Source organism: Arvicanthis niloticus, chromosome 4 (assembly GCF_011762505.2).
Source record: "Arvicanthis niloticus isolate mArvNil1 chromosome 4, mArvNil1.pat.X, whole genome shotgun sequence".
Taxonomy (NCBI): domain Eukaryota; kingdom Metazoa; phylum Chordata; class Mammalia; order Rodentia; family Muridae; genus Arvicanthis; species Arvicanthis niloticus.
In genome coordinates this window covers 99132024-99144155 of record NC_047661.1, presented here as the reverse complement: position 1 = coordinate 99144155, position 12132 = coordinate 99132024, and the positions used below count along the sequence as shown (strand labels likewise).

At 45.0% G+C, this 12132-nt stretch overlaps 1 protein-coding gene across 2 annotated transcripts in view; it reads left to right on the top strand.

Annotated features, from left to right (window-relative positions):
• The window catches only part of Slc44a3 (solute carrier family 44 member 3), a 74487-nt gene that overhangs the window by 37873 nt on the left and 24482 nt on the right, over positions 1-12132 (top strand). The window contains exons 11-12 of one of the 2 annotated variants that reach the window (XM_034499350.2): positions 4942-5098; positions 8502-8585. In XM_034499350.2, the coding sequence (XP_034355241.2) occupies positions 4942-5098; positions 8502-8585 (241 nt within the window). Of the gene's footprint in view, positions 1-4941; positions 5099-8498; positions 8586-12132 lie in introns of both variants that reach the window. The other variant, XM_034499348.2, reaches the window with a different exon arrangement.

Here is a 12132-nt window from a genome sequence, read left to right as displayed (position 1 = left end):
AAAGATGTTAAATCTTCAACCCCTAGATCCTTCTTCCATAGAAAGAGAAGAGGCCTTTGCTCTCCAGGACTATAACCTAGAATAGGGTCTGATCGTGGGGTAACAGGCACAGCTGAGGCTGAGCAATGCTGTGTACTAGAGCTGGAAGAGCAAGGGAATGTCTAAGCCCTGAATAATGAGGCCCTCATAACCACACCTCCCCACATTCCACAGCTCAGTTCCCAGGGTGATGGCAGCCAAGTTGGTCCTCTAAAGGCCCAAGGAGCTTTCTAACTCAAGTGAGGTGCCACGTGAGCAAGCCCCCATAGCAAGGAACCTCCAGACTCCTACACCAGCAGTGGCACTCCCTAGACAGCAAGCAAGCTCCTCCCACAGAGCATCTGTCTTAGTTTGGTTTTACTATTGTGAACAGATAACGTGACCAAGGCAACTCTTATAAAGGACAACATTTAACTTCGGCTTACAGTCCACTATTATCAAGGCAAGAGAATGGCAGCATCCAGGCAGATGTGGAGCTGAGAGTTCTACATCTTCATCCAAAGGCAGACAGGAGAAGACTGACTTCCAGGCAGCTAGGAGAAGGGTCTTAAAGCCCATGCTCACAGTGACACATCTACTCCAACAAGGCCACACCTCCAAATAGTACCACTCCCTGGGCATATACAAAACCACCGCAGCACCCAAGTGTGCTTTGAATTGTTTACTAATGGTTATTATGTATACAAAGAAATGTGAAAGAGATTAGAAACCAGACAAAATCAATTCAGGGCAAAGAGATGAAATGAAAGCTGCCAAGGAAGCTGGCGACGGTGCAGGGGACGCACCAATAACGGTCATCATAGAGAGCAAAGAAATAGCCTAAAGTCCCTCACACAAAAATGAGCATTGGGAGAATGAGAAATACCCCTTAATCATGAACCATTTCACAAGCAAGAACCTTCTGTTGAATGTTTCATCTATGAAGCTGAAGAGCTCTTCCTGAAAGCTGAACAAAAAAGTTGTTGTTTGGTTGTTGGGTTGGTTGGGTGATTGGGTGGGTGGGTTTTGGTGTTTGTTTGTTTTTGAGACAGGGTTTCATCTAGCACAACCATCAAACTTGCTATGTGGCTGAGAGTCACCTTGAACCTCTCTGATCCTCTTGCCTCCTCCACTGAAGGTCCAAGATTTCAGGCATACACTACCAAATAGAGCTTTTGATGATGATGGTGGTGGTGGTGGTGGTGGTGGTGGTGGTGAAAGACTGTCAAAGAAACCTTGGGAGGTGAGGACGTAAGTTAAAAGTTTCCAGAAGTTTCTCAAAGGAAAAGAGAGAAGATCAGACAGAGGCTCAAGCATCAGAAATCTGACCTGCTGACAGTCAGCAGGAGCTCTGAACCCAGAAAACAGCAGGGAAAGACTGTCCAAACATGCATGCTCCCAGGTCCCTGACCTCCAGTTCTGTACTGATTCCCATCCACCATTGATCAAGGATCAATACAGTCACGCTCACACAAAATCCCCAAGGTTTCCCTGGCACATCCTTTCCAGGAAGGATGTTTCCACTGAGTCCTGAGTAAGCTAGGGAGGGAAAGGGTTTCAGAGAGTGAGCAGCTTGTAGAGAAGAGGCGGGAGTTCCAGTTCCGGGGAAGGTGGCAGCATTTCAGGCACTAAAACAAAAAGTCAAGCCTAAAGCAGAAAAGGAGAGAGAGAGACAGAGACAAAGACACAGACACAGAGACAGACACATACACAGTGTGTGTGTGTGTGTGTGTGTGTGTGTGTGTGTGTGTGTGAGAGAGAGAGAGAGAGAGAGAGAGAGAGACAGAGAGAGAGAGAGAGAGACAGATAGACAGACACAGAGAAAGGAACAGATGTGCTTAAATACACTCAGCTTGGTGTTGAGTGAAGCCCAAGGGAAGCAGAGCAAAAAAAACAAAACACAACAACAACAAAACGTGTTACAAGTGTGAACTCCAGGAAAATCCCACAGTTGTACCGAAAAGACAACACAATTGAAGATTGCTACTTGGATCAGCTGGGAATGGTTGTTCCTCACTGTACATTTTATTTATGTACTAATGATAACGAGCGTGAAACATGAACTAAAAAATTAGTGTCATTGAGGAGTAGTGAGAAGGCGAGGTCATGTCGGGGAGGAGGATAGGGAATGAGACCTGAATCTTCTGTATAGGACATCTATTATGAAATGTCATGGGGGAGGGTGTGGGAGAGGGGAGGATGAAACTCAGGTCATCAGACTTTACTGTAAGCACCTTTCCCAATGAGCTGTCTCTCTAGCCCTGTGGTGTAGATTTGTAATCCCAGCGTTAGGAAGGTACCCATAGGCAGATTCTTGGGCAGCGATAGACCCTGAGTTGAAAAACAAAGTTTGAATGGCACCTAAGAAACAACATCCAACCCCTGCTATTCCAGGTTGACCTCTGAACTCGAGGCACACACACCTCACAGGGGGGTAGGGGGGGAGGGAGAAGGAGAGGGAGAGAGAGGCACGAATGTCCACACTATAATAAAGACAGTTTATATTTCTTGTAGCATTGGAAAGATGACCTTAACAGCCACCTCACAGCCTCCTCATTCCATCTTGCAGGGTTTGCCAGAGAAATACAAGGAAGAGACACGGTCTTTGCTGTGACACGGTGTTGGCTGTGACGTGCTCTTTGCTGTGGCCACACTGTTTTCTACTGGCTATCAGCTTTGTTGGAGGCCAGCTGCATTATGCAGCCCAGATGTTATTCAGGGACTAGGCACAGAATTGTTTTTGCCTAATGTTGGAGAGTCTCTTGAGAGTGCTAGGCTTGATCTAAAACTATTGCTCTCAGAGCTCTGAAGGGGCTGGTGTGGTTATAAAACACTGTGTGTGCCTTGACACAAAGGTACTCTCAGTCTTCCCCAGACTCCTACCAAAGTAATCACTGGTTACCCAGAATATCTAGCACCTCAGTGTCAGTTCTCAAACTATGCTCAGGTCCAGAGATTAGTATTATTTTCAGCTTCAGGGGAAAATAATCAGATCCTCTTCCTAAAGGCAGGTTTTGCTGGCTATCGGGGAGACGGAGCTGATAGCTCTAGCCAGTTGTACAGTGGGGAGAAATAGCAGGCTAGTATCCCTGGTGATTATAGAAAAGGGTGGTGACTTCAAAGACACTCTACCTAGCCGTTCCTTTGCAGGACTGTTTCTAGATTGAAAGCAGGTATTGAGTGACTCTTGGCTTGGGTTAAAAGGATCTTTTTTTTAAAAGTTTCCTCTCTCATCATGTGTTAACCCAGCTTCCAAACCTCTGTGTCCTTCTCCAGCCAAGCCCGGAAGAGCCTAGGATTGTGACTTAGGAGGGAAGTCAGGGTCCCCTGTTCCTCTGTCCCAAATGATTTATCCCACTGCAGTGAAACCCCCTCAGAAAACTGATACCTAAACCCAGACTTCAGTACCTGGAGGAGCAGACCTCAAGGCCCGTTTATCATGGCCTGTGAATCACTTATTTCCTACACAGATGGGAAGCAGGTGTCCTCTTCTGCACCTCGCTCTCTTACGCATCGCCAGTAAGTTCTAAAGCTTATAAATCTCAATGGAAAAGTAAACCTTAGGAAAAAGAAAGAGGAGATGGGGAAAATGTGTCAGAGTTTCCTGGCCTAGTCTTCCAGTATCAAATCAAAATGACAAAATAGATTTTCACCCCCGCCCCCAGACTCCCATTGACACCCCCAGGATCTTCTGTAGCCTAGGCTGGCTTCAAATTCACTGTAGCGGGAAGAATGACATTGAACTTTTGATGCTTCTGCCTCTACCTTCTCCTGAGTGCTGGAATTATAGATAACACCACCACTCAGGGGTCATCTGTGGCTAGGGATTTATGCATGCTAGGCAAGTACTCTACCAAGTGAACCATCTTGAAACACATAGCATTTGGGTAGGCAGCCAGGTTGCAGTTCTACCCCTGCATGTCTTGCTGCCATGTTCCCTTTCTCTTCCTGGATGACTTAAGAGCAAACTGCAGTGGATGCCAACTCTTGAGACCTTGCTGGCTATGGGCCTTCTCCGCCCTCAGATTCCCAGGCCATTGTGAAAACCCTAATTCATTAGTGACTTAGCAGGCCAGGTCAGAAGAGGAATCTTTCTAAAGAAAGCAAGCTTCATTTGGAGCCCATGTAGTTGCTTCTGGGAAACGCGGTCTCTTTTTCTAGAATAGTATCCCTGAGAACCCAGGGTCACATGCAGAAGGTCAGCAGAAGGGTGACATCAGCTCCCTCCCCTTTCTTTTCGCTTTCAGGTTTGAGGAGGAGGGAGGGCTGCTGCCATTCTGTTCTCTCTTCCCCTTTCTTGCTCTGTGAAGCTCACTTGCCCCTCGTTCTTAGGAGCTCTGTCATTACAAGACCAGTAAATTATTCACACTTAAGTGACTTTTAAGGAACAGAGAAGAAATCAGCTGATTTAAGGGAACCCAAAGCTGTGCAGAAACTACATGGCCCAACTTCGTTGTCTCATCCCTTCAAACCAAAGCTGTTGGTTACTTCTGCTGGCCTGGGTCCTGATCATGTGACCTGGAGGATGGCTATCATCACCAAGTTAACACTGGCAATAATTACACATGTCCCTCTGTCATTTCAATGGCGAACACGAGACAGATTTAATCTATGCAAAGGAAAATAATGCCAACAAACAACCAGAAGGACATGTGGAAGGACCAAGAACTATAAGAAAGAACACGTATATTTTTTCACTGATTTTTTTTTCTGTTTTGTATTTTTTTAAATATATGAATCACAACAACAACAACAAAAGTAAACTAGCCCAAGATATAAGGTAACCCTGGCTACCAAGGAGGATAAAAGTGATAACTGTGTCACTACTTTACAGGTTGTTAAGGCCAATGAGGATCTGAACCAGAGAGAACCGTCTTATTTTTAAACAAGTGAGTTTTAAATGTTCTTCTTCTCTGTTCCCAGGAATCAAAATGACCCTCCTGCCCGTCCAATCCTTTCGTCTCTCTTCATACTTTTCTGCTACCACCAAGGAACTGCGGTGAAAGGGTCATTCTTACTCACTGTGACAAGGGTCCCAAGAGTCGTTTTCATGTACATTTATAGCACTCTGAAAGAGCCGGTAAGCCAACAACCTCAAACGAACGAGTTAAGGATTGGAAATTTAAGGCCCCCGGTACTGGCCCCAATCAGGGACTCAGAACCCATTTCCCTTGCTCTGCTTTTTTTGTCCTGGCTGAGGAAGGGGTAGTTGTGTGTTAGCTGGAGTCCTTCTAATGAAAACGCTGAGCAAATGCTTGAATCCTGTTTGAGCAATTTCAGCTAATGGTTGTGTCTCTTTCGAGTGCTTGTTTTTAAGTAAGATGCCTTATGAAGTAGGAATAATAGTTGCTCTGTTTTGATGCCGACATACACCCCGCCTGCTGTGCTTCCAGTGGGTGCCATGGGACATGATTGGTGTGAGCCAGGAGAGAAGAGTGTGTGTGTGTGTGTGTGTGTGTGTGTGTGTGTGTGTGTTCTCACAAGTGCAGCACACAGTCTTGTGCACACTTGTGCGCGTGTGTCCACGCTCACACACACTTGAGAGTGAGAAATGAACAAGCTGACCTACATTTCGGCTCAAAGGACAGAAAACTGCGGAGCTTTTGTGCTCTGCGTTTTCTCCTCCTCGGGTTTTGTTTCCATGCGCATTTAGGTATGAAAGCCAGGGGAAACCAGAACACCAGGAAAACAGCTGTTCTCATGGCGTCTCTAAGCTGCCACACAAGGGAGGCTTGGACTTTCCCCAACTTTCCTGTACTCACACAATGCTAATCCTTCTCCGCCTCTGTTCCCACCTTGGGGGTTTGTGACCTGCTCTGAATTTCACCAACCTACCTGGTTTCCAGCCCTCTGGGTTTAGTTACAGGACCTTAATAAATGGGGAAGCTGTGTGCTGGGTCACCTTGTTCACAATTAATTGTGTTGGTTTAAAAAAAAAAAACAGAAATCTAAATTGACAATACCTTAAAGTCCACAATCAGGATTTCAGCCTAGCTTATCAATTAGGAACAATGAGTTGAACTGCACAGTGGCTTCCTTACCTTACTGTGTTGAGCAGCTGACTATGAAATGTTTTCCTGTGGATCCTAGTCAAGCCTTGCCTGGCTGCATTTTGGAGACTTAAAGACACAGCTCTGCCTGGCCCAGTGCAAATCTAAGTACTGCAGTCTTTGCAAACCTAAAAGAGAGGTCCGTCCTTCCTTCCTTCCTTCCTTCCTTCCTTCCTTCCTTCCTTCCTTCCTTCCTTCCTTCTTTCCTTCCTTCCTCCCTCCCTTTTTCCCCCTCCCTCCCTCCCTTCCTCCCTCCCTCCCTCCCTCCCTCCCTCCCTTCCTTCCTTCCTTCCTTCCTTCCTTCCTTCCTTCCTTCCTTCCTCCCTCCCCCTCTTCTTTCCTAAGGTTTATTTATTTTACTTATGTGTGTGAGCCTGCTTGAGTATATGTGCCAGAACAGCATCAGATCCTCTGAAACTGAAGTTACAGATGGTTCTGAGCCACCATGTGGGTGCTGGGAATCAAACCTGGGTCCTCTGCAAGAGCACCCAGTGTTCTTAACCACTGAGCCATCTCTCCAGCCTCAGCAAACAGAATCACATTTTATTTTTATCTTAAATATACTTATTGTCAGGTAAGTATTTTGTACAGATGTAGCACACAGCTAAATATAGATTTTATTAATATATATTTATAACATGTATATGTACTAATATATTGACCACTAATACATATATTTAATAATGCATGTGTTCATTTATTTAACATGTGAATTAGTAATTGGTAATCATAAATAAATAAACAGCTGAGAGTTTGCTGTCCCTTACTAAGCAAGGCTTCTTAAGCCCTTTGGGAAAATAACTTCCATAAACCCAAAGAGAAATCTGTGGGAGACAGAGGTCTCACTGACCAGGGTCTAAAGGGTTATTCATCACTTCCCAGACTCCAAAGTGTGCTAGGCAGTCAAACACCCATGCAGTAAAGTCACTGAGGTAAAATATGACCACTCATAGGACGTCATAGCATCCTTCAGGCTCTGCCCTGTTGTCTACAGTATCAGCTATCAGCATCACTCACAGCCTCACCTGTGATCTCTCCTATGTCAAATAGTCTCATTCACAGTTGCTGTCGAGCTAAAATCTGTCCACCTCAAGTTTCATCCAATTGTATTAACACTGGGATAAAAAAAAAATGTCTATAAGACTGAGTAGGCTAGTTGAGAATTGTTATCTGTTTCAGGTATTTTGTTTTAACTCTGGGTGGTAGGTGAGACATGGCAACCAACCCTTGCCTAACTAGTTCATTCAGTTTTAATTTTTACATATTCAAAAATCCAATCATCTATCTATCTATCTATCTATCTATCTATCTATCTATCTATCTATCTATCTATCCATCATCTGGGGAAAGGAGCTGTGGGTCCTGGGAATTCAACTGATGCATGGTGTTGAGCGCCTTTGTCTCCTGAGCCAGCTCTCAAGCCTAAGATTTTTTTATACAATAGGTAGTAGGTAGAACTTAGTGAGCCACCCCTTCCCTAACTAATTCACTCTCAAGTTACACACTCAAATTAGATTTCAGAAGACTGATTGAATCTGTAATGCAGTCTAAAAATTTCACAATGGGTTTTCTTCCCAATATTAAACATGATTATTTGTGTGGGCACATGACTAGTATCTACTGCATATGATTTGGATTTCTTGTCGGTGGCAAATAATTTGCAAAGTTTGAATTCAAAAATCAAAGTGTTCAAGGCGTGGAGAGGCATGTGCTTTCGGCCTCAGTCCTCTGGAGGCTAAGCAGAAGAACTGAGAGCTCAGGACTGGTCTGGGCTATATAACAGCTTTATCTCAAAAATAGAAATAAAATAATGTAGCCAGGCATTGTGGTCCACACCTAAAATACCTGCATTTGGGAGGCAGAAGCAGGAGACACAGGAGGAGTTCAAGACTAGCCTGAGCTACATAGTAAATTTAAGGCCAGTTTAGGCTATCAGAAACCCCATCCTTCACACACACACACACACTGTGTATGCCATTTGAAACATTTAGAGGCAGATGAAGAGAAAAGAGAAAGTAAGAATAAGTAAGAATTTCTTTTGTTGTTAAATACCAGTTAATCTGTTTCCCTTTCTGGGGAGGTTGATTGAACCACACCCAAGGCCACGGATAAAGGTTAGCTTACCTGCAGTGATAGCAATTAGTCCAATTGCTTGCCTAAGAGTGAGAAATGCTCCAGGAATCCCCTACTCCACCCCATCTCACCTGCATCCCAACACCCATTCCCCCAACCCTGTACCCCACACCCATACCTCCCCACCCTGCACTCTACCACCCATACCACACACATACATACATACATACATACATGCATGCATTCACCCATACATAGACCCACACATGGAAACGGCCCTCCCATCAGAGTCAAGCTGCTTACTCTCTCTTTGTTATTTCTCTATGCGTCTTTGTGGCTTGGACCTTCTGATCTCAGCAGCACAGTGCTTGGTCAAGCGGTGAATTCAGATGCAGCTACTGTGGGCTTTGGTGTCCCCCCAGATATCTGTACCATCTCAACCAGGTATGTGCCTTTCCTTTGGGGGGGGGGATGTGAGAGTGTGGGGGTGGGGGTGGGGTCTGAAGATGGCTTCTTTTGCTTAGATCAGCTAATGTTTCAGGGTGGGTTGTGTAATGATTTCAACTTTTCAGTCATGCAGTGTGCAAGTCCACTTAATGCTGCTATCATTTAGTCACAGACAAAATGTGAAGAAGTGTACATGACTGTGTTTCAATAAAACTTTATTGATAGACTCTGAAATCCAAACATTGTGTAATTTCACATGTCAAGAAATATTTTCTCTTTTGTCTTTTCTACTCATTTTATAGTTTGGGTTTTGAGCCTAGTTTTTAATGGCTGAGCCATCGCTCCAGCCCAACCACTCATTTTAATGTTGTAGATGCCATTCTTAACTCCAGCCTGAGGAAAGCAGGGTGGGATCTGTTAGACTGATTACACTCCCTTCCTGGGGCCGTAGTTTATGGAGCCCCTTACCTTGGAAGTGTAGGCTATTACAACAGCTGATCAAATTCTGAACAAATTACTTTCTTCTTCTTTTTTTTTTTCTTTTGACATTTGAGCATAAAGAATGTCTGTCACGTGAGAGCAAATGTCAGTGTCTCGGGAGCCATGTTTCTTCTGAACGAGGAGAACAGCTTCCCAGTTTCCTCTGCCATTCACCAGCCCTTCCCTTCCAAGCTTCAGATATTCTCTTTAAAAAAAAAAAATCTTTTAAATTGATGGAGACTTAAATAGATGTTTTTATTTTCCTGTAGCTCATTCAGGAATGTTTAATAACCCTTAGTCACATTTACACAAAGCAGTGTCTTTTGTAAGGCAGCAGGGCTGCTTTATAATTTACGTGTACACAGAAATCTCACTTAGAAAAGCCATTCTTATTATGGCCCATCTTCCTAAACAGATGCTCCACCAGAAGTAAAGGGGCTAATTAGGCCATCTATGTTTGATGTCTTATAAGTGGTCTTTAGAACGCCTTTCATTATACAGGGAAAGTGTAGCATTCTTTTATAAAAGCCTTGTTCTATTTTTAAGTCTGAATCTGGGTGTACATTTTAGAACGCATTTGGATCTAAATACCACAAGCCACTATATATAAAACACAATAAGACAATGTGGCGTTTTTGAAGAGGTGGGGCAAATAGCAAGTCAAGCCATGCCTGGTGGATACACTCAAGGACTAAAATGCCAGGCGTTTCTCCTCCAAGCTGTGTGGATGAGTCTGGACACCAGCTGATGGCTTAAAGGTTTGGAGATGCGTTGGCGCATTGAAATAAGATAAGACATCCTTGCGCCAGCCCTGCAGTGGGAGTGATTGCCCCGGGGAATAAGAGTGAGCTGGTCACACTCCAACTCTGAGTCAGTGGGACAAGTGGGAGTGGCTCCGGATTCTCACCTAGGGGTCTGTGGCTTAAGCAAGGCCTCCACTGACTGTCCGTGGCCTCATTGCGTCAGACCTGCTGGGAGCAGGAGGCTGGGGAAGAAGATTGAAGGGGGAGGGATGGAACCGAAAGGAAAGACACGGATGCCAGTGTTGATGGGAGAGGAGGGTTTGGAAGGACCTGATCTAAATGACTTTCTGAAAGTGAAGTAAATGCTTAAGAAGGAAGACTGATAATAAAGACTAGCCGTCATGGCACAGGGAGACAGAGAGCTGTAGAGGGAAAAACCAGAACAGTGGATGAGTAATACAGACGCTGCCATAGTTAATGGGAAAGGGCAGTCTTTCTTATTAAAAAGTAAAAAGAAGATATATATATATATATATATATATATATATATATATATACACACACACACACATATATATGGGATTCTTCACTATGACACAGAGCTCTTAATCTACCAAGAAGAAGAATGGGCACAGATGAGGCTGAGCTGGTAAAGGGCTAACCTAGCATACACATCCTAGTCTCAGCACAGCGTACACCAGGTAGTGTGTACGCCCCCGTAATCCCAGCACTTCAGAGACAGAGGTGGGAGGATTGGGGGATTCAAGACTAGACTCAGCTACTTAGAAAGTTCAAGGCTAGTCTGAGTCACACAAGAGTGAGAAGAGAGGGAGGAGGGGGAGCGGGGAGTCAGGAGATAATGGTGATAAAGTGATAGTCAGCACAGCTGTCAGTCTCCTCTGGCCATCACAGAGGAAAGTGAGTTCAAAGTGAAGAAATGAATTTACATTAGACTGTGAAATAATCTAATCCCATTGGGCTAGGTTATTGCGGGGGTGGGGAGAGCTTCTCTATGCCTGGAAATCAGATATAGAAACAGCCAAAGCCAGTTTTCTTTACTCTGCTTGATGGGAAGGAGGCTGGGGAAGCTGGAAGAGGATCAAATGCGTCTGTCTGTCCTAGTCAGCACCCAGATTCTCTCCCTGCAGCTCTGAGGCCACTGTGACTCATCACTGCTCCCTAAAAGCCTCATCCATCTTCATTAAGACCCAGGCTTGGGGCAGGTAGCAGCTTCTGCCTTTTGTAGACACCCAGCCTAAGGCTGCATGGTGCTTCATTCATAGTTGGGGAATAAATTGCCAAGCCTCATCATTTGTTATTTACATCTCTCTGTTTCCTAAATACCAAACATGTGTAAGGCAATTGTGTCACCCCACACATTCATTTGTGCAAAGATTATTTATTCATTTATGTTGTGTGCAACCATTTGAGCCTGGGCATAATAGGGGAAGGGGACATGGGGATCTGAGCTGTGTATGTAGCAGAAAAAAACACATGCATGAGACATGTATGTAACAGTAAGAAATTTAAAAAAAAAAAAAAAAAAAAAAAAAGGTAGATGCTCAGAAAAGGGTGGCTTGATAATTCTGTGGATATCACCGGTAACGTTGGCTGAGGGCTATTGGCACCGACTGCCCACTGATCCCGATTGGTGTAATTGATGTAGTAGTATCTCCAACTTACAGGCCAGGAGACTGAGGCTTGAATAAGGCCCATGGTCAATGTCAGAAGTAGGAGTCACTTGGCCTCTACATCCAAGATTTACTGCTGGGAGGCTTTTGTAGCCACAGTCTCAGAACCAGCACTGGAACGATTCCCAGCTGCTTTCCAATCCAGACAGGCTAGCTTACTGGGGGTTGGGGTTGGGGTAGGGTTGCAGACTAGGAGAGGACAAAAGGTGTATAGGGCCACCAGAAACTTCGACTATGTATCCAGCAGTTTTAGGCCAGGGAAGCCTTCCCTGGGTGGTCCGCTTCCCCTCCTGTCCTTCTCGGGTAAGTCAGTGTGGTTCAGGCTTCTGATCCCAGAGGCTGGGTCATCTCAGTCTAGATGGCAGCAAAACCCAGAGGCTCCCTGCTCCTTACCAACACCTTTCAGGAACCCAGCTGAAGTCTTCCCCAGGGACCCAGGCTGCTATCTACTGAGCCAGAAAGCCTGTCTTCTGTGTTTCTTACTGTCCTCCCCCGATGTCATGAGAACGCCTTCCCGCTCACATGGGGAGCATCTGCCCCCCCTCCTGATGGTGGCTTTATTTGGATCAGTGCCCCTTTAAGTACAAATATCCTGTGGGGGGGGCAGCACCCCCACAGATGTGCCTATAT